We start from the raw sequence: 27,500 nt of genomic DNA, 5'->3' as shown, positions 1-27,500 counted from the left end.
ATAAACATCGCTCTCCCTGCAACAAACACATGTAGATCATTATCATGCAGAGTGAAGAAGGCATGTCCCGCCCTCCTCTGCCTCTGATTGGCTCGTGCTCGTTGTCGTCGTTGTTTAGGTTCAGGCGGGAGGAGTGGGATCAGCTTGGGTAAGAATATCAGGGTAAGCCAATCAGAGGCAGGGGGCGGAACATGCCTTCTTCATTCTGCATAATAAATGAGCCGCGTGTGATTCTGTTGTATTTTCGGAGAAATTAGCTTCTGTTTTCGGACTTTCGGACAAATGCAACATTTTTCAACCGGAATAACGGCCTGACAGCGTTCGTCGCTGTTTTGTTCTGAACTCTGCGATCTCGTCTGGTCAGGAGCTTTGAATCATTTTCATCACATTGTAGTGTTGCGTCCGAACACATTAATAAAGTAACAGATTTCACTTTTAATACTTTGACCTTTAATTTTCTCTCAGGGGGAATGTTTGAGTTCGTGTCTGGCGCCAACTTCTTCGGAGAGATCGTGGAGTGGTGTGGTTACGCTGTGGCCGCGTGGACTTTACCCGCCTTCGCCTTCGCTTTCTTCACCGCGTGCTCCATCGGGCCCAGAGCCTACCAGCACCACAGGTACCTTTAAAATCTGGTACAGGTAATACATTTAAACAAAGATGTCGTCCCCTACTGACTCAGAAGGGGACTCATCTCACACCTTGGCTACTGCAGCTCGCTCCTCGCTGGACTGCCTGCATGTGCCATCCGACCTCTACAGCTCACCCAGAATGCAGCAGCCTTTAACCTCCTCAAGTTCTCCCACACTACACCGCTCCTCCCTCCCTTCACTGGCTACCAGTGGCGGCCCGAATCTGCTTCAAGACTCTGGTGCTGGTCCACCGTGCTGTGAATGGATCAGCCCCTTCCCACATACAGCCCATGGTTGAACCAGACACCCGGATTGCGTGCGCGGCGCGGTTTCTATTTAGTTCTCCCCTCTCTTCCGCTCTGTAGGTGTGTGCGCACGTGTAGGTGTGTGTCAGCTGCGAAGCCCCGCCCTTCGCAAAACTGAGGGAAGGAGAGAATGTGAAAGCGCAAAGTAGACAGTACAAACTGAAACATGCACATAAATGAGATCAATAGCGTTTAGTTTATTTAATAAGAGACCTGTCGATGTGACGAGGGAGTTGTGAATAAAATATATATTTATTTTATTCGAGGGAAAAAAAAACACCTTGAATTTCAGGCAGGGCGCTGGACCCGTTGGCGTTGGCAGACACTGAGTGCGTTCACTGGGTTCCAAACGCTTCATGTGAAACTATAAATCATAGAGGCCCTCTGTGTCACATTCCTGAGCACTTCTAGGAAAACTGGTAGATGGCATCAGTTTGTTCAGATGCAGTGGTGTGCCTCTCCCTGAGCTTGCACGTGTGTATCACTTTGGTGGGGGTTACACTGTCCATCTTAGTACTTTTCCTAAACAGGTGCAGCTCTCTTGTGCTCATCCCCTCCCTCAGGAACATGCAATACCCCATCCTCCCTCTAGGATATATTCTATAGATGACCTTGAGTCCAGAAACACATACATTTGTTATTTGTTTGTCTTATTTGAAGTTATTGTTCTGCACTTAAAGGATTTCACCTGTTTGAAGCTGATGTACTTCAAAGTCGGAGTCGGAGTCGTATCTTCAGGATTGTTTGCGCTTATTGTCGCTTTGGACAAAAGCGTCAGCTCCATGAACTGTAAAACATGTAATAAACTTAAAATTAATTTAAAAATACAATGTTTCAAACATATACAACTATGAGATAAGAACATAATATATTTATAACATAAATGTATTATGTTCATTTTAGTTTCACACTTTTTAGGGAAAATATAAAAAAAAAAATGTTTGTTTCCTTTAGTTTAAGTGTATACATTTAATGTAAAAAGGGTCGGTGTCATAAACTAAAGCTTTGGTTTGTTAAAACTTCAAAAGTAATGACTTTTATTTTGTATTTAATAACTTCTTTCTGTGCGTTTGAAACTAATATGTGCGTCTTGTGTTGCAGAGACTACCAGCAGAGGTTTGAGGATTACCCTCGCTGCAGGAAAGCTCTCCTTCCTCTCATACTGTGACGACCGTCTGCAGCTGCTCTTTATTATTATTATTATTATTAATAAACTGTACTGTGTAATAGCAATTTAAATGTCTACTGTTTAAATAATGTACAAGTTCCCTTATCAAGCCAGGGTCAAATGCCTTTTCTTGTCTTAATGGGGAGGCTTTGTAAGACAGGACGCAGACGGTCCTCTCTTTAGATTTACATACTGATTAACTCTCTGAGAAAGAATCTTGGGTGTGACATTTGTTTTAGTGTTTACATAACTGTTATCAAGGAGACGGTCAGGATGCTATGTTGCTCCAAGAAACAAATGTCTATGCATATATACCCAAAGCTAAAAGGTTTGAGTTTCCCAGGACTGGGTTCATCAGATTGGGGGGAACGACCTTACAAACATCAAAAGGAACTCATCTAACAGAGATCATCTTTGGTTTGTTGCTTGTTTACAGTAAATAACAGATGTGCTGATCAATCACCTGTTGACTGATGTTTTATTGTTCTATAGCTCATCAGCAGTTTGTCCCATGCTGTGTTTATCACTCAGTCACTAGAGTCAAGGGACCAAGTGTGTATAAAATGTCTGTGTGTCCTCATTCAATCTGCGCCCTCCTGCAGACTACACTGTGCTCTGTAGAACTGGTGCCTTTGAGATCTCAAATAAATGCAGAAAGACAACTCTGTCTCTATCACCATTTACTTGACTTTATATACATCTCTCCAGAGTAAAGCAGGAAAACTTCCACAACAACTGAGAGTATTGTTTTCATAACAATAAGGAGATTCTCATTATAAAAAGTAAATGTAATAAAACTAATAGTTGAAGTCTTGCTCCTCCTTCACCAGCGGTAACATTAAAGTGTAATAAGTGACATGTTTCACATTATATTCAATACATAACAATAACAAAGAACTGATCAACTGTAGAGTTAAATACCGACGCAGTAACTGCAGGAGGTTTGTGTAAAACGAGAGATTTGGATGAATTCTGAGCAGTTTTCATTTTATTTTAAGGAACTTTAATAAAATTCTGTCTGTATTGTGTTTTTATGTTATTTTTTAATAATATACAGACTTAATGACCTTATTTCTTTGACAAATTCAGTGTTTTCTTTTCATTGTTCTGTTTGCCCTTTGGTTGTTTTAACTTTTCTACTGAGAGAGGGAAGGCTCTGTGAATATATATATATATATATATATATATATTATTGGTATTATTGTTGGTATAAGTATAATTATTATTATTTGTCAAATGCCTCATCAGCTCTCTGAATGTAGTAATGACCTAAACATTTGTTGGTATTTTACAGATTTTGTGCATTCAAAATAAAAAAAGTGATGACATGAGTCTTTTAGTAAAAACAGAATATTACAGATGTGATTAAAAGGCACATTTTAATTACTTGCACGATACGACATATTTCACATAGTACTTCAAAACTAAGAGTGACACGTAAAAAACAAATGAATTAGAACAAATCTACATTTTAATCTTAGAATGAATGTGGTTCTAATCCACGTCCGTGCTTTTATTTTGAAGTAAGCACAAACCGGAAACATGCTCGGCGTTGGGATCTCTTCTGTACGTAACCGATGAACAGAACCGACGTAGCTTACGTCAAACATCTTGCGTCAATATCCACAACAAACATGGCGGACGGTAAGTTCATTGTTGACCATTGATCGTGTTTTACACCTTTTTATTGTATTTGTGTTAGTTTTCTGCGTGTTTTCCGGTTTGACTCGATGTATCGGTGACTCAGTTTAAACCGCAGAGGTCGGTTTCCCCTGTTAGTGAGTTTGTATACCGGACACAGAGCGTTAACGTGATGCTAAGCTAATTTACCGCCGGTTACAATGCAGTGCAGCGAGACCGATATCAGCGTAAAGATTTAAATAAAGTGTAAATGTTAGTATTTCTTGTTTCTGTGAGATCAGTGAAGCTTTCTGTAGAGTCACGTGTTATTAACGTTCTCTGTTGGTGGCAAAGACACAACCCGGAATAAATAAACTTATTATTAACACCGTTTCATCCTTTTTATTTGATATTTGTCTTTAAAACAATCCAACAGTTATCATCGTCCCTGCTGCTGAATGGAAGTTTCTCTGAACCAAACTGTGTTGAACAATCCGCAGATTTAGGGATTCCTCGTGTATTAATGTTTACAGAAGTGAACTGAAGTGCACTGAAGTGCAGTTGTACATCTTTAGGAGCTTTTGGTAAATACGGCAACATTTAATATTAAAGTTAGCACATCCTCAATCCTGTAACTTGGAAGTTTCTTTGTACCAAACTCCATAAAAAAATGTGTCCGTTTAGGGACGTTGTGTTTCTCCAGACTCTGGATCAGTTCATAATGTAAGTTGGGGCTGTAGATTTATTACAGGAGCTGACGTACACTCACTAAGTGATGATATATGCATCAACACAGACATGTTGCACTGATGGCAAAGATCAGCTTCTGTTTTCAGACCGAAAAGTAACAAGCGTCTCGTTTGTTTCAGATCACACGGACGCAGATCAGTCCATGGAGGGACACACTCCTGTGAGTAACACATCCAGAGAAAAAACAAGCACATTTATTACTTTAAACGGAGAATATCCATCGTCTACGGCCCCCAAATATTATATAATAATAATGATATAAAATGTAATGCCTACAGTAATGATCATTGAGTTTAAGTTTTTATATAAATCCAGAACATGAATCCTTCTGCAGGTGTCTGAAAACCCTCACGCAGAGTACGGCCTGACGGAAAACATCCAGGTAACTAACACACACACGCACACACACTCACACACTGAAGGCAGACTCCCAGCATGCTTTGCTCCACAGAGGACGGTGGAGAACGAGAAGGCCGGTGCAGAGAAGATGTCGAAGCAGAAGGTCGACCTGCAGGCGCTGCCGACCCGCGCGTACCTGGACCAGACGGTGGTGCCCATCCTGCTGCAGGGCCTGTCTGTGCTCGCCAAGGACAGGTACACACACACACACACACGGACTCACACACTCACACACTGTTGAAGTATTTTGTTCATGTTCTGACTTTCATCACCTTTTATTTTAGGGACATGAAGCATTTGAAGAAAAAACTCAAATTTACAAGAAAAGACATTTAAAAGATTATAAATCCTGAAACTGAGATAAATGTCGGCAGCGGGAGAGCGTCCCTGTGATCTCACAGCGATCTCACAGCGTCGTCCCTGTGAGATCACAGCGTCGCAGGACCCCGGGAGAGTTTACAGGAATGTTAATCAGCTGAGGAGGAAAATTGTCTTTTTCTGAATAAAGGCAAAAACGTGACTTGTGGATGTAAACACCAGCAGCGTGTGCGAACGCCTGAAACTAAACCTCCATCGTTCACTTAGCGTTAGCGTTAGCTAATCATCCAGAAGCTGCGTTAGTTCCTTCAGTGAACTTTGCTTCTCTTTATAAATGTTTGGATCATAAATCAAATAACTGCAACTAAAGATTATTTCCATTAATCTGCAGATTATTTTCTGCATGAATAGTTTGATGTATAAAAAGTAAAACTACTGAAGTCTGACGTCTTTAATGTTCCGTCGCAGCTGTGAGGCTGAAAACAAACTTTAAAGACGTTTGTGCAGGAGAGGGACTTTAAGGATTGTCGAGCCGTCGTTACCTGACGAACTCGCTGCTGAGCGTCAGGAGCAGGTGAACCTCTGAGCGAGAGATCCTATTGGCTGCTGAAGGAAACTCTTGTAATCTGTTAGTCGTCGTTCTGAGGGTTTTACAAACACGTGACATGTTTCTCTCCCGCAGACCTCCGAACCCCATCGAGTATCTGGCAGCGTTCCTGCTGAAGAACAAAGCCCAGTTTGAAGAGAGGAATTAAACTGAAGAAACGTTTCAGTGTTTGTTAATCAACTGCACTTTGTTTTGTTTTTTATATATATGAAATAAACATGTTGATGTGAAAGCGGCGCTCTCTGGGATTTTATAAAAAAAAAAAAAGATTCCATGTAGATGGCCAGAGCTTTTATTGTGAAAAACCTTTGAGACTGAACCAGACAGGAAATGTGAAACTAGAAGCTAAATGTTTGATAGAATAAGTTTATTTCTTCAGTTACAGACGTTTGACACAATGAAATAAAATAATCTCATCAAAAACTACACCTGAATCATTTCTACAAAATATATAAAGACCCCCCCCCCCCCATCAGACAGCAGGCTGGTATAATAACGTTTTATAAAGTTCGGTGTTTATTCTTCGAGCGCTGAAGTTTAGTGTTGAAATGATTTTAAAGAATAAAGTCAATGGATGAGAGCAGAGTTCAAGTGCTTTAAATATATAATTATTAAAACATTTTGCTCTTGAAACACTGACAGAAATATTCTTTAAATTTAATATCAGCTCAAACATTCAAATCTAAATATATAAACTTTATACTTTTATTCTGTCTTAAGTGTTAAAATTCTGCAAACAGCTGCATTAGTTCAATTAAACCATTAATAATAATCTTAGTGGAAGTTGTTGCAGCTCGCTGCACATTTGGCCTTTTTTAAATAAAGATTTACAAACTTATTGAAGAAAAATTAAAAATGTTCTGTGATATTTAATCTTAACTAAATGTTTAATAATGTGGTGTACGTATTTTATTTATTTGACAGAAGAAAAGTTAAACTTTGTGAAATATAATTAATAAACGTCGGAGGATAAATAAAGATTAAGTTGTAATCTAATTTACGCTCCACTATCTGAAGAATCATTTTATTATTCCAAATGAATAATAAAATGTTAATTATGTAAGTGTTTCAGGTCACATGACCACAGCAGGCTGTGAGAACCAATCAGAACGCAGACCTCTTGGTGAAGTCCCGCCCCTTCTGGGTTAGTTTGTGGATCCTGTTTTCACTGTGCAAAGATCATTTAAAGAAAGTCGCAGTTTGTTCAAGGCTGCGTGTCATGAGCTGCGACTAAAGACACGGAGAGCTGCACGAGTCGTCCGCGCGAGCGCGTTGAGCTCAGATACTTTGAGTACGATGACTTCGATTAGAAGTTTGTGTTTTATGTAAAAAGAAACTAAGTTTTACTGGAGGAGCAGAAAATACTCAAGTAAAGTGAAAGTACCTCCAACTGTACTTGACTGCAGTACTTGAGTAAATGTACTTCAATCCGTCTCCTCGTATCTATATATTATATATATATATATAAATATATATATTATATTATATAATTATAATTATATATCATATATTTATATAATATATCATTATATATCATTATATAATATATTATATAATATATATTATATAATATATATTATATATATATATATATTTATATATAATATATATATTATTATATTATATCATTATATATATATATATCTATTATATATATACTATATATCTACTATTAATACTTTATTACTCATATATATCTACTATATTTCTATTTCTATATACTATCTATTATATCTATCTATTATCTCTCCTATCTCTATAATCTCTATCTATCATCTCCATCTTCCATCTTCTCATACTTCTACTATCATTATCTCTAATCTTACATCTCTATCTCCTCTCTTCTAATATCCTCTCTTCTGTCGCCTCCTCTCTTCTCTCTCCTCTCTTCTCTCTCCTCTCTCTTCCTCTCTACTCTCTTCTCTATTCTCCTCTCCTCTCTCCTCTCTTCTCTCTCCTCTCTTCTCCTCGCCTCTCTTCTACTCTTCTCTCTCCGTTCTCTCTCCTCCATCTCTTCTCTCTTCTCTTCCTCTCCTCCTCTCTTCTCTTCCTCTACTTCTCTCTCCTATATATAATATAATACTATATATACACGGCCGAAACTTGTCGAACCCACTCCATTGAGATTGGTGAGAATACAAAAAAGAAGTTAGTTTTTGTTGTTATTTCAGAATAAAGGTGAAGCGTTTTAAATACAGTAAATATATTTAGAAGTAGTCTTTGTGCCGCCGCCACAACAGGCGCGCCGCAGGACGACGATGAAGACGGATATTAACGAACAGTTTCATTTTGGATCTGCAGATTTCTACATTAATGGTTTGGTCTATAAAATAGTGAAAATGTCCGTCACAGTCCTGAAGTCTGGAAATGTTCTGTCGCTTTAATAGGATATAAAACAGAAGCAGGTTTTTTAGAGGCTGGAACAGCATTTAAAGACGAATGGCAGCAGCTCTGACGGCGGCGGGGGGGCGGAGCTTCCTCTCAGATGTAAAACTGGTGATCAGCCAGGTTGTCCATGAAGGGCTGAACCAGGAAGTCTGTGGAGAAATAGAAGACCAGGCCGAAGGTGATGGAGATGGGCAGCGCCGGCAGAGCTTTCTTAAAGATGGCCAGCAGCAGCAGCGTCAGGCAGAGACCCTGAGGGGGGCGCAGGACAGGTGGAGGTCATGAAGCGTCTTCGTACAAACGCTTGGAAAACGTCATGAAGTATTTGAAACAAGATAAAAGTTATTCACGAAGCATCTTAAGAGGCGAGGAAGAGGAAGAGGAAGGTCGACTGTCAGTTAAGACATTCTTCTGTTATAATAAATAAAACCACAGAGCGCTGCAGGGACGTGTTTCTGTGTGCGACCCTGAAGGCATCTCTGGTTCTGACAGGATGTTTCATTACATTCTGGATTATTGCAGAAAATAATCTTGTACCAAACGTTTCTGATATTTACTCGTTTTGTTCAGCAGGAGAATCTGCACAGATACACTTTGAAGCGTAAATGCAGTCGTGAGAAGTAAGAAGCTAACGTTCAGCTCTAAAGGAGCTACAGCAGGTCACATGACTTCACCACCGCTAAGCTAACGTTCAGCTCTAAAGGAGCTACAGCAGGTCACATGACTTCACCACCGCTAAGCTAACGTTCAGCTCTAAAGGAGCTACAGCAGGTCACATGACTTCACCACCGCTAAGCTAACGTTCAGCTCTAAAGGAGCTACAGCAGGTCACATGACTTCACCACCGCTAAGCTAACGTTCAGCTCTAAAGGAGCTACAGCAGGTCACATGACTTCACCACCGCTAAGCTAACGTTCAGCTCTAAAGGAGCTACAGCAGGTCACATGACTTCACCACCGCTAAGCTAACGTTCAGCTCTAAAGGAGCTACAGCAGGTCACATGACTTCACCACCGCTAAGCTAACGTTCAGCTCTAAAGGAGCTACAGCAGGTCACATGACTTCACCACCGCTAAGCTAACGTTCAGCTCTAAAGGAGCTACAGCAGGTCACATGACTTCACCACCGCTAAGCTAACGTTCAGCTCTAAAGGAGCTACAGCAGGTCACATGACTTCACCACCGCTAAGCTAACGTTCAGCTCTAAAGGAGCTACAGCAGGTCACATGACTTCACCACCGCTAAGCTAACGTTCAGCTCTAAAGGAGCTACAGCAGGTCACATGACTTCACCACCGCTAAGCTAACGTTCAGCTCTAAAGGAGCTACAGCAGGTCACATGACTTCACCACCGCTAAGCTAACGTTCAGCTCTAAAGGAGCTACAGCAGGTCACATGACTTCACCACCGCTAAGCTAACGTTCAGCTCTAAAGGAGCTACAGCAGGTCACATGACTTCACCACCGCTAAGCTAACGTTCAGCTCTAAAGGAGCTACAGCAGGTCACATGACTTCACCACCGCTAAGCTAACGTTCAGCTCTAAAGGAGCTACAGCAGGTCACATGACTTCACCACCCGCTAAGCTAACGTTCAGCTCTAAAGGAGCTACAGCAGGTCACATGACTTCACCACCGCTAAGCTAACGTTCAGCTCTAAAGGAGCTACAGCAGGTCACATGACTTCACCACCGCTAAGCTAACGTTCAGCTCTAAAGGAGCTACAGCAGGTCACATGACTTCACCACCGCTAAGCTAAACGTTCAGCTCTAAAGGAGCTACATCAGGTCACATGACTTCACCACCGCTAAGCTAACGTTCAGCTCTAAAGGAGCTACATCAGGTCACATGACTTCACCACCGCTAAGCTAACGTTCAGCTCTAAAGGAGCTACAGCAGGTCACATGACTTCACCACCGCTAAGCTAACGTTCAGCTCTAAAGGAGCTACATCAGGTCACATGACTTCACCACCGCTAAGCTAACGTTCAGCTCTAAAGGAGCTACAGCAGGTCACATGACTTCACCACCGCTAAGCTAACGTTCAGCTCTAAAGGAGCTACAGCAGGTCACATGACTTCACCACCGCTAAGCTAACGTTCAGCTCTAAAGGAGCTACAGCAGGTCACATGACTTCACCACATCTCACCATCTCATTTAGACGCGTGTTAGCAAACAACGTTTTTAAATTCACCAGCGGAGGATTTACTGACGGATTTTATGTCGTGGAACAACATATCTTCAGAGCGTTTAAACTCAGAACTTATTTCAGGCTTCAAACTGAAAACACGTTTACTTGAAGCGATGACTCACTTCCTGAATAATTATATGTTGCTGCTCATGTTTGTGTAACATGATCTGAAGGATTGAACATGTGGAGTCCGCGCGGACGAAACAACTTCTATAAAGATCAAGTAGAAGAATAAGAAGCGGCTTCTCACGGAGACGTCGAGTGTAAACGTCTCGTTGACGTTTATTCAACGCACCCTTCTTCACACTAACGTGAATCCTCGTTTTGGGATCGTAGAGTCGACCTTCACTTCGCAGAGCTGCTGATTTCAACTCTTTATCTTCAGATTCAGTTTCTGGTGAAGCTTTGGAACTTTCATGAAACGTTTTCAGATTTGTTTGCGTAGATTATTAAATTGTTACTTTGTTGAATGACTTTGTGGGAGTAAGTGGTGTGGAAAACAAACGTCCATCAGCAGTAAGCGGAGCGTCACAGGGACGTTTGATACTTACGATGAGAATGGCGACGAAGCAGGCGAGCGTGGTGTTCCAGTCTCCACCCGTCGCCGCTGCTTTCCCAACCAGGACGCTGTAGAAGATGAAATCTCCGAGGCCGAGCTTCACACCTCCTGCAGACACACGGAAGGGATGATTAATAACTCCTACAGAGATCACGTTACAGGTTTTAAATAGATAAACGTCTTTCTCTCGTCTTGAAATGGTTACAGGATATAATTAAGGTGAATCATCAGCAGAGATGTTTGCAGAAGACATCCCAGCATGCTTCACTTTCACCAGTCACTTATTAATATATAACTATATGTTATTATTCGCTCACGGTCCTCCTCCAGGTCATCTTCTGCAAAGGACCGCAGCTGTCGGACCTCAGGCTCCGCCCCCCCACCTCTCTGCTCCGACTCCTCGTCTGGAAAAAACAAAATGGCGGCCTGAAGAAAAAGTCATCTGGTCGGCAGACGAGAAACTAATAACTCGTAAAACACATTATATTAATATCATCCCAGTGATTCTAAAACACAATTTAAAGTTTTTATATTTAAAAGACTAAAAATATATATTTAAATTAATTTATATATTTTATTTTTTATTTAAATGTTTCACAAAAGTGAAATCTGTAAAATGTATTTAATCTTGATTTAATTTAAAGAGAATTAAGAACAATTGTTTGGTAATAAAAATCTAAATATGATTTTATTACTTTTTTTACATATTAAGAAAATATTCTTTTTTAATGAAGTAATAATAATAATAATAATAATAATAATAATGAGTTGTTTTTATAAAGCACCTTTCAAAGCTAAAAGCAATCTCAACAGGCATAAGATTTTCTGGAAAGGCTTTTGTGAAAAGAAAGGTTACATTACATTTAAATGTTAAAATATTATAATAATAAAATTAAATATCCATCAAAACGTTAAAATAATATAATTTGTTAATTATATTTAGAAAGTTTGTTTTGTAATTAATAAATAAATTCTCTTTAAAAAAAACTAAAATAATGAAGTGATAATTTCTGATCCATAATGTAGATCATCACATAAATAAGTTATTATAATATAAACTACATAATCAGGTGTCCACCCTCTCATTTCCCATGATCCCTTGCAAAGAAAGGCGGTTTGTGATGTTGCACCTGTTTCCAGTGCGGAGCGCTGAGCGTCCGCCGGGCTCGCCATCCCGACCGTCCACATCATGGCGGCTGAACACAAACACAAAACGTCACCAAAACTTTGCTTTATGAACAAATACCTGCAGAAATAATGACAGTTAGCACTAATGTTAGCACTAATGTTAGCACTAGTGTTAGCACTAATGTTAGCACTAGTGTTAGCACTAGTACTAATGTTAGCACTAGTGTTAGCACTAGTGGTGTTAGCACTAGTGTTAGCACTAGTGGTGTTAGCACTAGTGTTAGCACTAACGTTAGCACTAGTGTTAGCACTAGTGTTAGCACTAGTGTTAGCACTAATGTTAGCACTAGTGGTGTTAGCACTAATGTTAGCACTAGTGGTGTTAGCACTAATGTTAGCACTAGTGTTAGCACTAGTGTTAGCACTAATGTTAGCACTAATGTTAGCACTAATGTTAGCATTAGTGGTGTTAGCACTAGTGTTAGCACTAGTGTTAGCACTAGTGTTAGCTGGACTCACAGGAGTAGATGAGGGCGGGGAAGATGGGCTCGTTACGTTCCTGAGCTGTCTCCACCAACATCCTGAGAGGACCTTTAGGAGACAGGACGGCCACCAGGTCTGCAACACCAGAGCAAAGCATCATGGGACTTCCTGCTGAAACACTTGGTCCGCTTTAGTGAAAAAAGTCTTTATGTTTTGAGAGAACAGAAATAATAATAATAATATATATTCTTCATGCACGTGGCGGCGGCGACTCACCGTACACGGATATGGCTCCCAGGATGACCCAGGCCGACCACTCGGGCAGGTACTTGATGAAGACGAGGGCCATGAGGGCGCTGATGAGGATCAGGTAGGCCTGCTGCAGCTGGAGGGGGCCCTTCCAGTGGATACAGATCATCCCCACCGCCCCGAAGTTCCAGATGATCACCCCCACAGTCGGGTAGTCCACCGCCAGGTTGTACGTCTTAAACACTTCGCTGGGAAACAAGAGGAAGACGCCGTGAAGCACCTGCAGCGTGAAGCACGCCGACGATTCATCAAATGTTACTGAAGAAACATTTTAAACTAATTACATGACGTCACGCTTTATTATTATAGTTTTTATTTTAGATCGATTTAAACAGATCATATAAACTACACACACCTGCAGGTAACACACACACACACACACACACACACACACACACACCTGCAGGTCACAACACCAGGACTCACCCCAGATACATGAAGCTGAACCAGAAGAGCAGCATCAGGGACGACATGATGAGCCAACCGTGAATAAACTGCAGACACAGAAGAAGAAACACTGAACAATAAAGTCTGAATGAAAAACTATCTGTACAATCTGTCATTCAGAAATATAGAGAAGAAGAAGAAACAGAAGGAGAAGGAGAAGAAGAATGAGAAGAAGAAGAAGAAGAAGAAGAAAAAGGAGAAGGAGAAGAGAAGAAGAAGAGAAGAAGGAGAAGAGAAGAAAGGAGAAAAGAGAAGAAGAGAAGGAAAAGGGAAGAGAAGAAGAGAAGAAAGGAGGAGAAGAAGAAGAAGAAAGAGGAGGAGAAGAAGAAGAAAGAGAAGAAAAAAGAGGAAGGAGAAGGAGAAGAAGAAAAGGAAATAAGAAGAGAAGAAGAGAGAGAAAAGAGAAGAAGATAGAATGAGAAGCCGAGAATAGAAGAAGAATAGAAAGATAAGGAGAGAATCGAAGAAGGGAAGAAGAGAGAAGGCTACAGACGGCATTGGGCGCGACCAAGACGCCGCCGAGCCTGATTCGAGAGCCTCGATCGTCGCTCCTCCCTCCTCCTCCGCCTCGCCCCCTCGCGCCAGCCTCCGAACTTCTCGGATACGAGGCCAAGCCACCGAGCATTCATCTCCTCCGCCGGCGACCTAAATTCGTCTCCTCCAAGTATTCTCCTCAATCTCGCATCTCCTTACCATCTGCCCGCCGCCTCCCTCTTCTCCTACTCGCCGACCGTCCGCATCATACTGAGCCTTTTCCGTCTCTCCAGTTCCGCCTTCTCCTCATCCGCCCTCCCGGACATCCTCCTCCTTATTCTTCTCCTGTCTCCGCCGCTCCGGCCGCCTCCGCCCCCTCCCCCTCCGCTGCCACGGATCCCCGCCTCGGCGTCTCCTCCTCCTTCTCTTTGCCCCTCCCCCTGCGCCGGTCTTCGCATCACTCCCCCCCCGCTGGCTCCTCCCGGTCGCCTCCTGGCGCCTCTTCTTCTTCTCCGCATACGCCTTCCCCATCCGCCCGCGCCTCCCTCGTCTCCGTCCTTGTCCTGCGGCCGCCCGCCTCCGGCGCCCTTCCAGGCTGCGCCATCCGCCGCCGGCCTTCTTCGGCTGCTGCGTCTGCTGCGGCGTGGCCGCCTCCGCCCTCCGTTCCGCGGCATCCGCCTTCTCCGCACTCCGGCTGCCCGCCTCTCCTGCGTGCCGCGCCGCCGCCCCGCCGGCGCCGCCTCCGGCGCCTCCAGCCCCGCCTCCGCCGCCGTCCCCGGCGCCCCTCCCCCGCCCACTTGCGCCGCCGCCGCCCGCGTCGCCTCCGCCCCGCCGCCCCGCCGGCGCCGCCCGCATCCGCCCCCTGCCCTCACCGCCCCGCCCGCCTCGCGGCCCGCCGCTCCCTCGCCACGCGCCGCCGCCGCCGCCGCCGCAGCCTCCGCCGCCCCCAGCCTCTGCGCCGCCGCCGCCGCGCCCAGAATCCCAGCCGCCGGACCTCCCAGGCAGCTAAAGAAGAAGAAAAGAAAAGAAGAGAAGTATTTAAGCGTCTGACCTTGTAGCAGCGATACTTGTAGAGGACGACCAGGAGATGGTCATGACCACGATGACGCTGATCATGATGATGGTGTTGAGGACGGAGTTGAGGAGCCGGCGGCCGACAGACGTCGTGTTCTCTGTGAACGGCGTGTAGATCCTGCGGGACAAACGTCCTCGTTAGCATCGCGACCGCGTCATTAATACTGCTTTTCTACTAATGTTCTTATTTTATATTTCTGCATTTTAAACACTAAATCAGACCTTTTCAGTCTTGATATTATTTACAATATGGTGTTGTTCAATAAATATATATATATATATATATATATATTGTTAGCGAATAAGCTTTTATTGAGATTAGACGTGACATTACATTTTCAATAAATAAACAAAACATTGATTGAAAAGAGGATTAAAAATAAAATATTTTATATCATAATAATAGAAAAAGGGAGTTACAAATATTAATAATAATAATATTTCATCGTGCTTCTGCTGGCAGCTGGGTGAGACCTACAGCTGCTGGTCGGTCTTCTCCGTGTAGAAGCTGACGGACTTGATGGTGGCGACCACCACCAACATGCAGAGGGTGACGGGGACGAACAGCATGATGACGTGCTTGGCTCCGTACTTCAGAGTCAACTCTTCATCGTCTGCATCCACCTCCTGATCTGAACCGCCACCGCTGACACGACAGCCAGCAGCGTCCGCGGCAGCCGGACCCGCCCTCCTGCTTACGCCGGGCTGCATCAGAGCAGCAAGAAATACTATCATATATATATATATATATATATATATATATATATATATATATATATATATATATATATATATATATATATATATATATATATATATATATATATATATATATATATATATATATATATATATATATATATATCTTATTGTCATGAATTTGTTTATTTTCAAAATATGTTTTGGGGTTTTGCACAAATAATATTGAGAGAAATGTTTCTCCATAAAAACCGGACTTTACCCTTTTGGATGGGGAATCGCTTGGGGGGGCGGCGTCTGGATCTGGTCTGTAGGACGCCACCGTCGGACTCTCCGCCGGGACCAACGCCGTCCTCTCGTTGTAGGAGTCCTCGTCACTGTCCGACATGTTCATGGCTGCAAACACAAAACACCATGTAACCCCCCACAGAGAAACATTATGTGACCCCCCCACAGAGAAACAACATGTGACCCCCCCCCCCCACAGAGAGACACATCGTTGGAGGGTTTTGCCAATTTAGTTTGAACAGGTAAGACAATCAGTTGTTCTTCTTCGGTGGTTTTCAGAGCCTGCAGTTGATCCTCACATGAACAAAGAACATTTTTCTATCTTAGCTTGTTTTTATTTCTCTTTAACTCAGAATCACTTTATTTATTTATTTATTTATTCATTCATTTATTCATCCCGGGGGAATTAGCTTTCCATTTTAGAATAAAATAATTATGCAAAAATAGAAAAGCCAAAGTAGAAATGTGCACATTGTACTATAATATATAACAATAAATATGTAAACATTCGTATTTACAAACAGCAGTGTACATAATGATATTAATGCTGAAATCAAGACAATGTCTCGACCGTACCGTGTAATACAGTCAAGATGGAGAGTGAATTATTTAAATGTCCTGTTTCATAAGTTTATTTCGCAATAACCTTGTAGTTGAACTGTGTGTATAAATAAACCGAGTCTTCCTCTGATGCTGTACTTTTACTTGAATGCAGGTTTTGTACTTTTGGGATTAATAACAACGTGTAAATCAAAATCAAATCAAATGTATTTATACAGCCCAATATCACAAATTATACATTTGTCTCAGTGTTTACAGACTGTACAGGATACGACACCCTCTGTCCTCAGACCCTCTGTCCTTACACCCTCTGTCCTCAGACCCTCTGTCCTTACACCCTCTGTCCTTACACCCTCTGTCCTCAGACCTTCTGTCCTCAGACCCTCTGTCCTCAGACCCTCTGTCCTCAGACCCTCTGTCCTCAGACCCTCTGTCCTTACACCCTCTGTCCTCAGACCCCCTGTCCTTACACCCTCTGTCCTTACACCCTCTGTCCTTACACCCTCTGTCCTTAGACCCTCTGTCCTTACACCCTCTGTCCTCAGACCCTCTGTCCTTACACCCTCTGTCCTCAGACCCTCTGTCTTTAGACCCTCTGTCCTTACACCCTCTGTCCTCAGACCCTCTGTCCTTACACCCTCTGTCCTTACACCCTCTGTCCTCAGACCCTCTGTCCTTAGACCCTCTGTCCTTACACCCTCTGTCCTTAGACTCTCTGTCCTCAGACTCTCTGTCCTTAGACCCTCTGTCCTCAGACCCTCTGTCCTTACACCCTCTGTCCTCAGACCCTCTGTCCTTACACCCTCTGTCCTTACAACCTCTGTCCTCAGACCTTCTGTCCTCAGACCCTCTGTCCTCAGACCCTCTGTCCTCAGACCCTCTGTCCTCAGACCCTCTGTCCTTACACCCTCTGTCCTCAGACCCCCTGTCCTTACACCCTCTGTCCTTACACCCTCTGTCCTTACACCCTCTGTCCTTAGACCCTCTGTCCTTACACCCTCTGTCCTCAGACCCTCTGTCCTTACACCCTCTGTCCTCAGACCCTCTGTCTTTAGACCCTCTGTCCTTACACCCTCTGTCCTCAGACCCTCTGTCCTTACACCCTCTGTCCTTACACCCTCTGTCCTCAGACCCTCTGTCCTTAGACCCTCTGTCCTTACACCCTCTGTCCTTAGACTCTCTGTCCTCAGACTCTCTGTCCTTAGACCCTCTGTCCTCAGACCCTCTGTCCTTACACCCTCTGTCCTTAGACCCTCTGTCCTCAGACCCTCTGTCTTTAGACCCTCTGTCCTTACACCCTCTGTCCTCAGACCCTCTGTCCTTACACCCTCTGTCCTTAGACTCTCTGTCCTTAGACCCTCTGTCCTCAGACTCTCTGTCCTTACACCCTCTGTCCTCAGACCCTCTGTCCTTAGACCCTCTGTCCTTGGACCCTCGCATCGCACAAGGAAACACTTCCTAAAAGAAACCCCATAATTAAAGGGGGAACATGTTAGAAACCTCAGGGAGAGACTGAGGAGGTTAAAGTTAACTGTGAAGGCCTGTGTGCGGCTCAGTGAACCCGCACTATCACTGCATTAAACACGCTGTAGGTTCATTTATATATTAATCTTCACTTCTTCATGAATTCCCTGAAACTTCCCGCGTGTGAAGTGTCTCAGCGCTGCTGTGTCTTCAGTCTGTGTCAATGTTCTCACACAACACGAACATTAAGACATTTATTTACACATTAAAGCTGAAAGATTAAGAGTTTACCTCGAGTTCAGCCGCAGAAACAGAGATGAAGCCGCTCAGAAAGTAAACACCGACCGACAACCCGGAAGACGGCAGTCAGCTGACTGGACACAGCACGTGATGACCGGGAACGTCACGAGATCACGCGCTGCTTCAACCTCAATTTAGCTTTTTTTTTAAGTTAAAAAATAATAAAAATATGCAAATAAACAGATTCAATTATTATAATTATTAATAACAATACTAAATCAATATATACAAATAAATAGATTCAAATAATAATAATAATAATAATAATCATAAATAATAAATAGAAAATAGTAGTCTGTCGAACGTCTTGTTTTCTGTTATATCTCAGTTTAAATACCTGTTTACATCTCGTTGTTTTTTATCATTGTTAAAACTTAATTTATGATACTAGGGCCATTCAAAACAATATAATACTCTTCTAACAGAACAGCATTTTTAGTTTACACACAAACACCAAATAAATATCTCTTTTCGCAAACTTCACACTACGTGTTAATTGTAATATTAGTCTTTTAGCATGCTAAAACAAACTAATGTGTTTATTCTCAACACTCACAAACCGCCTCAGATCTCAGGTTCATTTAGTTTCTTTGTTTAGTTTTTTTAAAGTGTGTATTTTTTTGTCCACCTCCCCCCCTGCCATTCATTTAAAAGAAGAAGAAGATCACAGGTTCGGTTTGTGAACACAAAGCAGAAGAAGAAGCAGCCTATGTTAGGGATGTACAGACCGACTCTTTTCACAGTATCGGTTCCTTTGAGTTAAAACATGTAAATGGATCACGTTCGTACCAGTCACCATGTATAAATTGAAATGCTTATTTATATTTTTAATTATTACTGACCTACTTTGTTTGTTGGATTTTTATATGGTTATGTTGTTAGCCATTTCAATAATAAAAAAATACTTTTGCAACTGTAAACACTTTTTATAATTCCTCCAATCTAAGTAGCACTGAACTGAAATGGTTTACAGCTCAGGATTGCGTGAATCATCATACCGGACACTAAAAAGATTTGTTCAAAAAAAGATTCGTTCAAAAAGATTTGTTCGTTCAGTTTTGCACATCACTAGTCGCGTTGAACTGAACTGCAGCTCTCTGGACTGACCCGGACCGGGATGCTGTAATATGGACGTGAATGTGTCTCTGGGGAAGCAGCAGGCGGACCGGGAGCTCCGCCGGTGACGGTGCCGGGAAGCTGGGCGTGCTGTGCTCCTTGTGCTCCCCGCTGCTGGCCGTGCTGTCCCTGCTCCGGTGGCTCTTCTGCCAGCTGTGGAGCCGCATCACGGTCGCTGTCAGAGCCGAGCCCCGAGCCGCCGAAGAGCCTGGCGGCGCGGAGCGGCAGGGCGGCAGCGGCGGGAGCCCGGAGCGAGGCGAGCGGGTCCGGACCCACCACGGGCGGGCCTTCGAGTTCATCTCTGCGGCGCTGAGGGTCGATGAGGATGAGCAAGGTACCCGATGTTCAGGGCACCCTTTTGTTCCTCTCACTTTTGACTCCTCACATTTTTTTATGTAATACCAAACTCCATTTGCAAATCTACAATCTTAACGTTATTTTTCTCAACGAACATGGCTTGAGCCCTATGCAAAATTAATAAAATACACACTGCTTTATGTATGTGATGCATGCCGAGTGGAAGAATTGACCATAGAGGTTTTTGTATCGTTGCATTCAGTGCTTTTTATGGCAGTTGTGTTTATTTGCTGTGAGCAAAATCAAACAAGAATACTTTTTGCATGGAGTTTGGCGTGAGAAAATCGGGATTCGAAGCCTTCTGACTTTAAAGTTTCTTCGTTTGTAAATCAGGAAATATATTGTATAGTAACTCAGTGTCCTGTGACTATAATAACAGATTGATTATTGATTTACCTGGAGTCTGCCAGAGCTGCTGCAATTATTTTATTATGGATTCATCAGTAAATAGTTATTTTAAGTTTAATTGTAAAGTTGTGCACAGAGTCTGAAACCAGGATGATGGAAGCACATTCGTTTTTTTTTTACCGTCAAATATCTAAAGATGTGAGGATTATTCACCGATCACACTTTTCTAGTCCCAAAACTGATACCTGGGCCGATATTTAGTGTTTAATTATTAAGATGTGTGGAAGAGACTGGGGGTTGTGTAAGACAACATTAGGCTTTGCTTAATTTGTAAAATGAAATGTAACAAATGAATATACATACGCTGAATTATTTATTATTAAAATAATAACTAGTACACCACTCGGAAGAATCTTTAAAGTTAACAGGAGTTAAAAGTCAAGTGTAACCAAATTGGTCAACGCTAAAACAGGAATTAAAATGTAATATATATTGTATACAAACATAGAATTGAAGAGATCCAGCTCTGAAATAATTCTCAAGGCTCCGAAACAAACAGACCCGCTGAATAAAAAGCAGTAAAACAGTTTGAGGTTAAACATCAGAGTTCCTCCTGCACGCTGTTCGGCTGCTGCTAACGTTTGTTCAGCTTGTTTCTCTGAGAACTTAAGATCCAGACGTCCAGGACTAAAATCCTTCATTCTTCAAATATAGAGTTAAAAACACCAGGATGTAGAAAGTGTCTTAGAACTGGATAAACAGTCAGTTTATGAAGCTTCTGGCTACAAACACAACGCTGACGCAGCTCAAAGGGGAGACGACGCCATGACAGGAGAGAGAGGAAACGTTCCCTTCAGGGACATTACACATGTCTCTGTCTCACTACATATACAACACAGGACTGATGACACCATGACAGGAGAGAGGAAACGTTACCTTCAGGGACATTACACATGTCTCTGTCTCACTACATATACAACACAGGACTGATGACACCATGACAGGAGAGAGAGGAAACGTTACCTTCAGGAACATTACACATGTCTCTGTCTCACTACATATACAACACAGGACTGATGACACCATGACAGGAGAGAGGAAATGTTACCTTCAGGGACATTACACATGTCTCTGTCTCACTACATATACAACACAGGACTGATGACACCATGACAGGAGAGAGAGGAAACGTTACCTTCAGGAACATTACACACGTCTCTGTCTCACTACATATACAACACAGGACTGATGACACCATGACAGGAGAGAGAGGAAACGTTACCTTCAGGAACATTACACATGTCTCTGTCTCACTACATATACAACACAGGACTGATGACACCATGACAGGAGAGAGGAAATGTTACCTTCAGGGACATTACACATGTCTCTGTCTCACTACATATACAACACAGGACTGATGACACCATGACAGGAGAGAGGAAACGTTACCTTCAGGGACATTACACATGTCTCTGTCTCACTACATATACAACACAGGACTGATGACACCATGACAGGAGAGAGAGGAAACGTTACCTTCAGGGACATTACACATGTCTCTGTCCCACTACATATACAACACAGGACTGATGACACCATGACAGGAGAGAGAGGAAACGTTACCTTCAGGGACATTACACATGTCTCTGTCCCACTACATATACAACACAGGACTGATGACACCATGACAGGAGAGAGAGGAAACGTTACCTTCAGGGACATTACACATGTCTCTGTCCCAGTACATATACAACACAGGACTGATGACACCATGACAGGAGAGAGAGGAAACGTTACCTTCAGGGACATTACACATTTCTCTGTCTCACTACATATACAACACAGGACTGATGACACCATGACAGGAGAGAGGAAACGTTACCTTCAGGGACATTACACATTTCTCTGTCTCACTACATATACAACACAGGACTGATGACACCATGACAGGAGAGAGGAAACGTTACCTTCAGGTACATTACACATGTCTCTGTCTCACTACATATACAACACAGGACTGATGACACCATGACAGGAGAGAGAGGAAACGTTACCTTCAGGGACATTACACATGTCTCTGTCTCACTACATATACAACACAAGTTAGTCGGAGACTGTATCAGGATCTGAGTGCACACTGAGTTTTCATTGGCTGTTGTGTTGTCAGGTGACAAGCAGCCGGCGGTCGTCTGGTACCAGCGAGGGATCGGCGAGCTGGAGAAAGGAATCTCCATCCAGATCTCAGGAAGCGGTGAGTCCACAGGGACACAGAGCAGTAAAGCTGAGACAAGAGGAATATTTATTTGTGATAAACCTGCACAAATAAACACTTCATGAAAAAGTTTTTATTCATTCTCAGTGACTTCGAGAAGTTGTTTTCTGTCTCTTCAGGAGAGAAATATGAGCGCGACATGCGGCTGCAGAACAAGATGACAACCAACCTGCTCATGGCCAAAGACCGACTGCACTCTATAGGTGAGCATGTCCCACACTGAACGTCCACCGGAGACGTTTCAGACACTGAGGGTCTGTTCTGGCTCTGTAGTCGTGTTGTGTCTCCTTGTAGTCGTGTTGTGTCTCTGTGGTTGTGTTGTGTCTCCTTGTAGTCGTGTTGTGTCTCCTTGTAGTCGTGTTGTGTCTCCTTGTAGTCGTATTGTGTCTCTGTGGTCGTGTTGTGTCTCCTTGTAGTCGTGTTGTGTCTCCTTGTAGTCGTGTTGTGTCTCCTTGTAGTTGTGTTGTGTCTCTGTAGTCGTGTTGTGTCTCCTTGTAGTTGTGTTGTGTCTCTGTAGTCGTGTTGTGTCTCCTTGTAGTCGTGTTGTGTCTCCTTGTAGTTGTGTTGTGTCTCTGTAGTCGTGTTGTGTCTCCTTGTAGTCGTGTTGTGTCTCCTTGTAGTCGTGTTGTGTCTCTGTAGTCTCGTTGTGTCTCTGTGGTCGTATTGTTTCTCCTTGTGGTCGTGTTGTGTGTCTGTGGTCGTATTGTGTCTCCTTGTAGTCGTGTTGTGTCTCCTTGTAGTCGTGTTGTGTCTCCTTGTAGTCGTGTTGTGTCTCCTTGTAGTCGTGTTGTGTCTCTGTAGTCGTATTGTGTCTCCTTGTAGTCGTGTTGTGTCTCCTTGTAGTCATGTTGTGTCTCCTTGTAGTCGTGTTGTGTCTCCTTGTGGTTGTGTCTCTGTAGTCGTGTTGTGTCTCCTTGTAGTCGTGTTGTGTCTCCTTGTAGTCGTGTTGTGTCTCTGTAGTCTCGTTGTGTCTCTGTGGTCGTATTGTTTCTCCTTGTGGTCGTGTTGTGTGTCTGTGGTCGTATTGTGTCTCCTTGTAGTCGTGTTGTGTCTCCTTGTAGTCGTGTTGTGTCTCCTTGTAGTCGTGTTGTGTCTCCTTGTAGTCGTGTTGTGTCTCTGTAGTCGTATTGTGTCTCCTTGTAGTCGTGTTGTGTCTCCTTGTAGTCATGTTGTGTCTCCTTGTAGTCGTGTTGTGTCTCCTTGTGGTTGAGTGTCTGTGGTCGTTTTGTGTCGTGTTGTGTGTTGTGTTGTGTGTCGTGTTGTGTGTCCCCTTCTAGTCGTGTTGTGTCTCCTTGTGGTCGTGTTGTGTGTCTGTAGTTGTATTGTGTCTCCTTGTAGTCGTGTTGTGTGTCTGTAGTCGTGTTGTGTCTCCTTGTGGTTGTGTCTCTGTAGTCGTGTTGTGTCTCCTTGTAGTCGTGTTGTGTCTCCTTGTAGTCGTGTTGTGTCTCTGTAGTCTCGTTGTGTCTCTGTGGTCGTATTGTTTCTCCTTGTGGTCGTGTTGTGTGTCTGTGGTCGTATTGTGTCTCCTTGTAGTCGTGTTGTGTCTCCTTGTAGTCGTGTTGTGTCTCCTTGTAGTCGTGTTGTGTCTCCTTGTAGTCGTGTTGTGTCTCTGTAGTCGTATTGTGTCTCCTTGTAGTCGTGTTGTGTCTCCTTGTAGTCATGTTGTGTCTCCTTGTAGTCGTGTTGTGTCTCCTTGTGGTTGTGTGTCTGTGGTCGTTTTGTGTCGTGTTGTGTGTTGTGTTGTGTGTCGTGTTGTGTGTCCCCTTCTAGTCGTGTTGTGTCTCCTTGTGGTCGTGTTGTGTGTCTGTAGTTGTATTGTGTCTCCTTGTAGTCGTGTTGTGTGTCTGTGAACTGTAAACAGTGTTTTTCTGCTTTGCTCCTGCTGCTCCAGTCTCAGGGTCCAGAGCTCAGACGGATCTTTACACTGACGGCTCTTACTCTGCCCACCAGCACTCAGGTACGTCCTGCAGGACACGACACACAGTCCTCAGTCTTGTGGAGACATCTGAAGGAGTGTGTGTGTGTGTGTGTGTGTGTGTGTGTGTGTGTGTGTGTGTGTATGTGTATGTGTATGTGTATGTGTTTGTGTGTCCTCAGCAGGTGGCCCTGCCTCCAGAAAGCGAGTCGCTGTGAATCCATCCGGACGACCAACGCTTCTCCCAAAGAAGACTACCTCTTCTTCCTCCTTCTCGTCTTCGTCAGGCCTCCATCCCTCCTCCCACCTCGGCTCACAGCGCCCCCCCCGCCCACAGTAACAGTAAGGTGTGTTTACAGGATGGTTGGAGGCACTGAGCGTCTGTAACACGAGTCTGAGCTCCTCTCTGTGTCGGACTCCTGCAGGGTCGAACGAGTCGACGCGGCGTTAAAGTCGTTTCCCCGACGTCGACGTCGCTGAAGAAGAAAGACACGAAGAACCTGAAAAACATAGATGGGAAGCTCGCCAGCCTCATCCTCAGCGAGATCGTGGACAGGTGAGAGACGCTGTGTGTTGGCCGAGAACAAGTAAAAATAAATGATAAATTTAGCTGATTAATACGTTTTCTTTTATAAGAACGAAAATGTGGCAGAAAATTACAAATTATGTGATGAAGTGAAATGATGTCCGTTTATTGGTACTGATTGTGTGTCTGTTTATTTATTGAATTATCGTGTGTTTCAGCGGGTCATCGGTGAAGTTTGAAGACGTTGCCGGTCAGGATTTGGCGAAGCAGGCGCTGCAGGAGATCGTTATCCTGCCGGCACTGAGGCCAGAGGTGAGTTTATCAACCTTGCAATAAAGCTTTATTTATTTTACCGACTTTATTTATTTTATTGACTTTATTTATTTTATCGACTTTATTTATTTTACTGACTTTATTTATTTTACTGACTTTATTTATATTACTGACTTTATTTATTTTATCGACTTTATTTATTTTATCATCTTTATTTATTGTACTGACCTTATTTATTTTACTGACTTTATTTATATTACTGACTTTATTTATTTTATCGACTTTATTTATTTTATCATCTTTATTTATTTTACTGACCTTATTTATTTTACTGACTTTATTTATTTTATCATCTTTATTTATTGTACTGACCTTATTTATTTTACTGACTTTATTTATTTTATCATCTTTATTTATTTTACTGACTTTATTTATTTTATCATCTTTATTTATTGTACTGACCTTATTTATTTTACTGACTTTATTTATTTTATCATCTTTATTTATTTACTTACTTTATTTATTTAACTGACTTTATTCATTTTATCATCTTTATTTATTTTACTGACTTTATTTATTTTACTGACTTTATGTATTTTATCGTCTTTATTTATTTTACTGACTTTATTTATTTTATCATCTTTATTTATTTTACTGACCTTATTTATTTTATCATCTTTATTTATTGTACTGACCTTATTTATTTTACTGACTTTATTTATTTTATCATCTTTATTTATTTTACTTACTTTATTTATTTTACTGACTTCATTCATTTTATCATCTTTATTTATTTTACTGACTTTATTTATTTTACTGACTTTATTTATTTTATCGTCTTTATTTATTTTACTGACTTTATTTATTTTACTGACTTTATTTATTTTACTGACTTTATTTATTTTATCGTCTTTATTCATTTTACTGACTTTATTTATTTTATCGACTTTATTTATTATACTGACTTTATTTATTTTATCGTCTTTATTCATTTTACTGACTTTATTTATTTTACTGACTTTATTTATTTTATCGTCTTTATTCATTTTACTGACTTTATTTATTTGATCAACTTTATTTATTTTACTGACTTTATTTATTTTACTGTCTTTATTTATTTTATCGTCTTTATTTATTTTACTGACTTTATTTATTTTACTGACTTTATTTATTTTACTGACTTTATTTATTTTATCGTCTTTATTCATTTTACTGACTTTATTTATTTTATCGACTTTATTTATTATACTGACTTTATTTATTTTATCGTCTTTATTCATTTTACTGACTTTATTTATTTTACTGACTTTATTTATTTTATCGTCTTTATTCATTTTACTGACTTTATTTATTTGATCAACTTTATTTATTCTATAGTCTTTATTTATTTTACTGACTTTATTTAATTGATCAACTTTATTCATTTTACTGACTTTATTCATTTTACTGACTTTATTTTTTTACTGACTTTATTTATTTGATCGACTTTATTTATTTTATCGTCTTTATTTATTTGACTGACTATTTATTTTATCGTCTTTATTTATTTGATCGACTTTATTTATTTTATCATCTTTATTTATTTGACTGACTTTATTTTATCGTCTTTATTTATTTGACTGACTATTTATTTTATCGTCTTTATTTATTTCACTGACTTTATTTATTTTATCATCTTTATTTATTTTACTGACTATTTATTTTATCGTCTTTATTTATTTCACTGACTTTATTTATTTTATCTTCTTTATTTATTTTACTGACTATTTATTTTATCGTCTTTATTTATTTTACTGACTTTATTTATTTTACTGACTTTATTTATTTTACCGACTTTATTTATTTTATCATCTTTATTTATTTTACTGACTTTATTTAATTGATCAACTTTATTTATTTTACTTACTTTATTTATTTTACTGACTTTATTTTACTAACTTTATTTATTTTACTAACTTTATTTATTTTATCGTCTTTATTTATTTTACTGACTTTATTTATTTTACTGACTTTATTTATTTTACTGACTATTAATTTTACTGACTTTATTAATTTTACTGACTTTATTTATTTTATCGACTTTATTTATTTTTCTGACTTTATTTATTTTATGGTCTTTATTTATTTTACTGACTTTATTTATTTTATGGTCTTTATTTATTTTACTGACTTTATTTATTTTACTGACTTTATTTATTTTACGGACTTTATTTATTTTATCGTCTTTATTTATTTTACGGACTTTATTTATTTTATCATCTTTATTTATTTTACTGACTTTATTCATTTTACTGACTTTATTTATTTTACCGACTTTATTTATTTTATCGTCTTTATTTATTTTACTGACTTTATTCATTTTACTGACTTTATTCATTTTACTGACTTTATTTATTTTATCATCTTTATTTATTTTACTGACCTTATTTATTTTACTGACTTTATTTATTTTATCGACTTTATTTATTTTACTGACTTGATTCATTTTACTGACTTTATTTATTTTATCGTCTTTATTTATTTTATTGACTTTATTTAT

At 41.0% G+C, this 27,500-nt stretch overlaps 4 protein-coding genes across 4 annotated transcripts in view; 3 read left to right on the top strand and 1 right to left on the bottom strand.

Moving 5' to 3' along the window:
• Window positions 1-2,764, top strand: part of srd5a2a (steroid-5-alpha-reductase, alpha polypeptide 2a) — a 17,757-nt gene extending 14,993 nt beyond the window's left edge. The window contains exons 4-5 of the mRNA XM_029428303.1: window positions 466-616; window positions 2,036-2,764. Of these exons, the coding sequence (XP_029284163.1) occupies window positions 466-616; window positions 2,036-2,102 (218 nt within the window). The 3' untranslated portion in view covers window positions 2,103-2,764. The remainder of the gene's footprint in view (window positions 1-465; window positions 617-2,035) is intronic.
• A 913-nt stretch (window positions 2,765-3,677) lies between these two features.
• On the top strand, window positions 3,678-6,222 carry dpy30 (dpy-30 histone methyltransferase complex regulatory subunit). The gene is made up of 5 exons (XM_029428312.1): window positions 3,678-3,746; window positions 4,592-4,632; window positions 4,807-4,854; window positions 4,924-5,066; window positions 5,872-6,222. The coding sequence occupies exons 1-5, from the start codon at window positions 3,680-3,682 to the stop codon at window positions 5,942-5,944; spliced, it is 372 nt and encodes a 123-aa protein (XP_029284172.1). The 5' UTR covers window positions 3,678-3,679; the 3' UTR covers window positions 5,945-6,222.
• A 1,701-nt stretch (window positions 6,223-7,923) lies between these two features.
• psen2 (presenilin 2) lies at window positions 7,924-18,765 on the bottom strand. Its single transcript, XM_029428286.1, is given in 13 exon segments — window positions 7,924-8,433; window positions 10,917-11,032; window positions 11,242-11,328; window positions 12,055-12,120; window positions 12,572-12,670; window positions 12,812-13,032; window positions 13,271-13,338; window positions 14,817-14,851; window positions 14,854-14,957; window positions 15,318-15,544; window positions 15,801-15,934; window positions 18,143-18,289; window positions 18,708-18,765. Coding segments are annotated over 11 exon segments (1,311 nt in total). The 5' UTR covers window positions 15,933-15,934; window positions 18,143-18,289; window positions 18,708-18,765; the 3' UTR covers window positions 7,924-8,277.
• A 447-nt stretch (window positions 18,766-19,212) lies between these two features.
• Window positions 19,213-27,500, top strand: part of LOC115006186 (spastin-like) — a 19,386-nt gene continuing 11,098 nt past the window's right edge. Inside the window, 8 exon segments of the mRNA XM_029428287.1 lie at window positions 19,213-19,601; window positions 22,143-22,226; window positions 22,367-22,450; window positions 24,139-24,204; window positions 24,345-24,496; window positions 24,498-24,509; window positions 24,588-24,718; window positions 24,907-25,000. Of these exon segments, the coding sequence (XP_029284147.1) occupies window positions 19,289-19,601; window positions 22,143-22,226; window positions 22,367-22,450; window positions 24,139-24,204; window positions 24,345-24,496; window positions 24,498-24,509; window positions 24,588-24,718; window positions 24,907-25,000 (936 nt within the window). The 5' untranslated portion in view covers window positions 19,213-19,288.

This window comes from Cottoperca gobio, unplaced genomic scaffold (assembly GCF_900634415.1).
Source record: "Cottoperca gobio unplaced genomic scaffold, fCotGob3.1 fCotGob3_64arrow_ctg1, whole genome shotgun sequence".
Lineage (NCBI taxonomy): Eukaryota > Metazoa > Chordata > Actinopteri > Perciformes > Bovichtidae > Cottoperca > Cottoperca gobio.
This window is presented reverse-complemented; position numbering and strand designations above follow the sequence as displayed.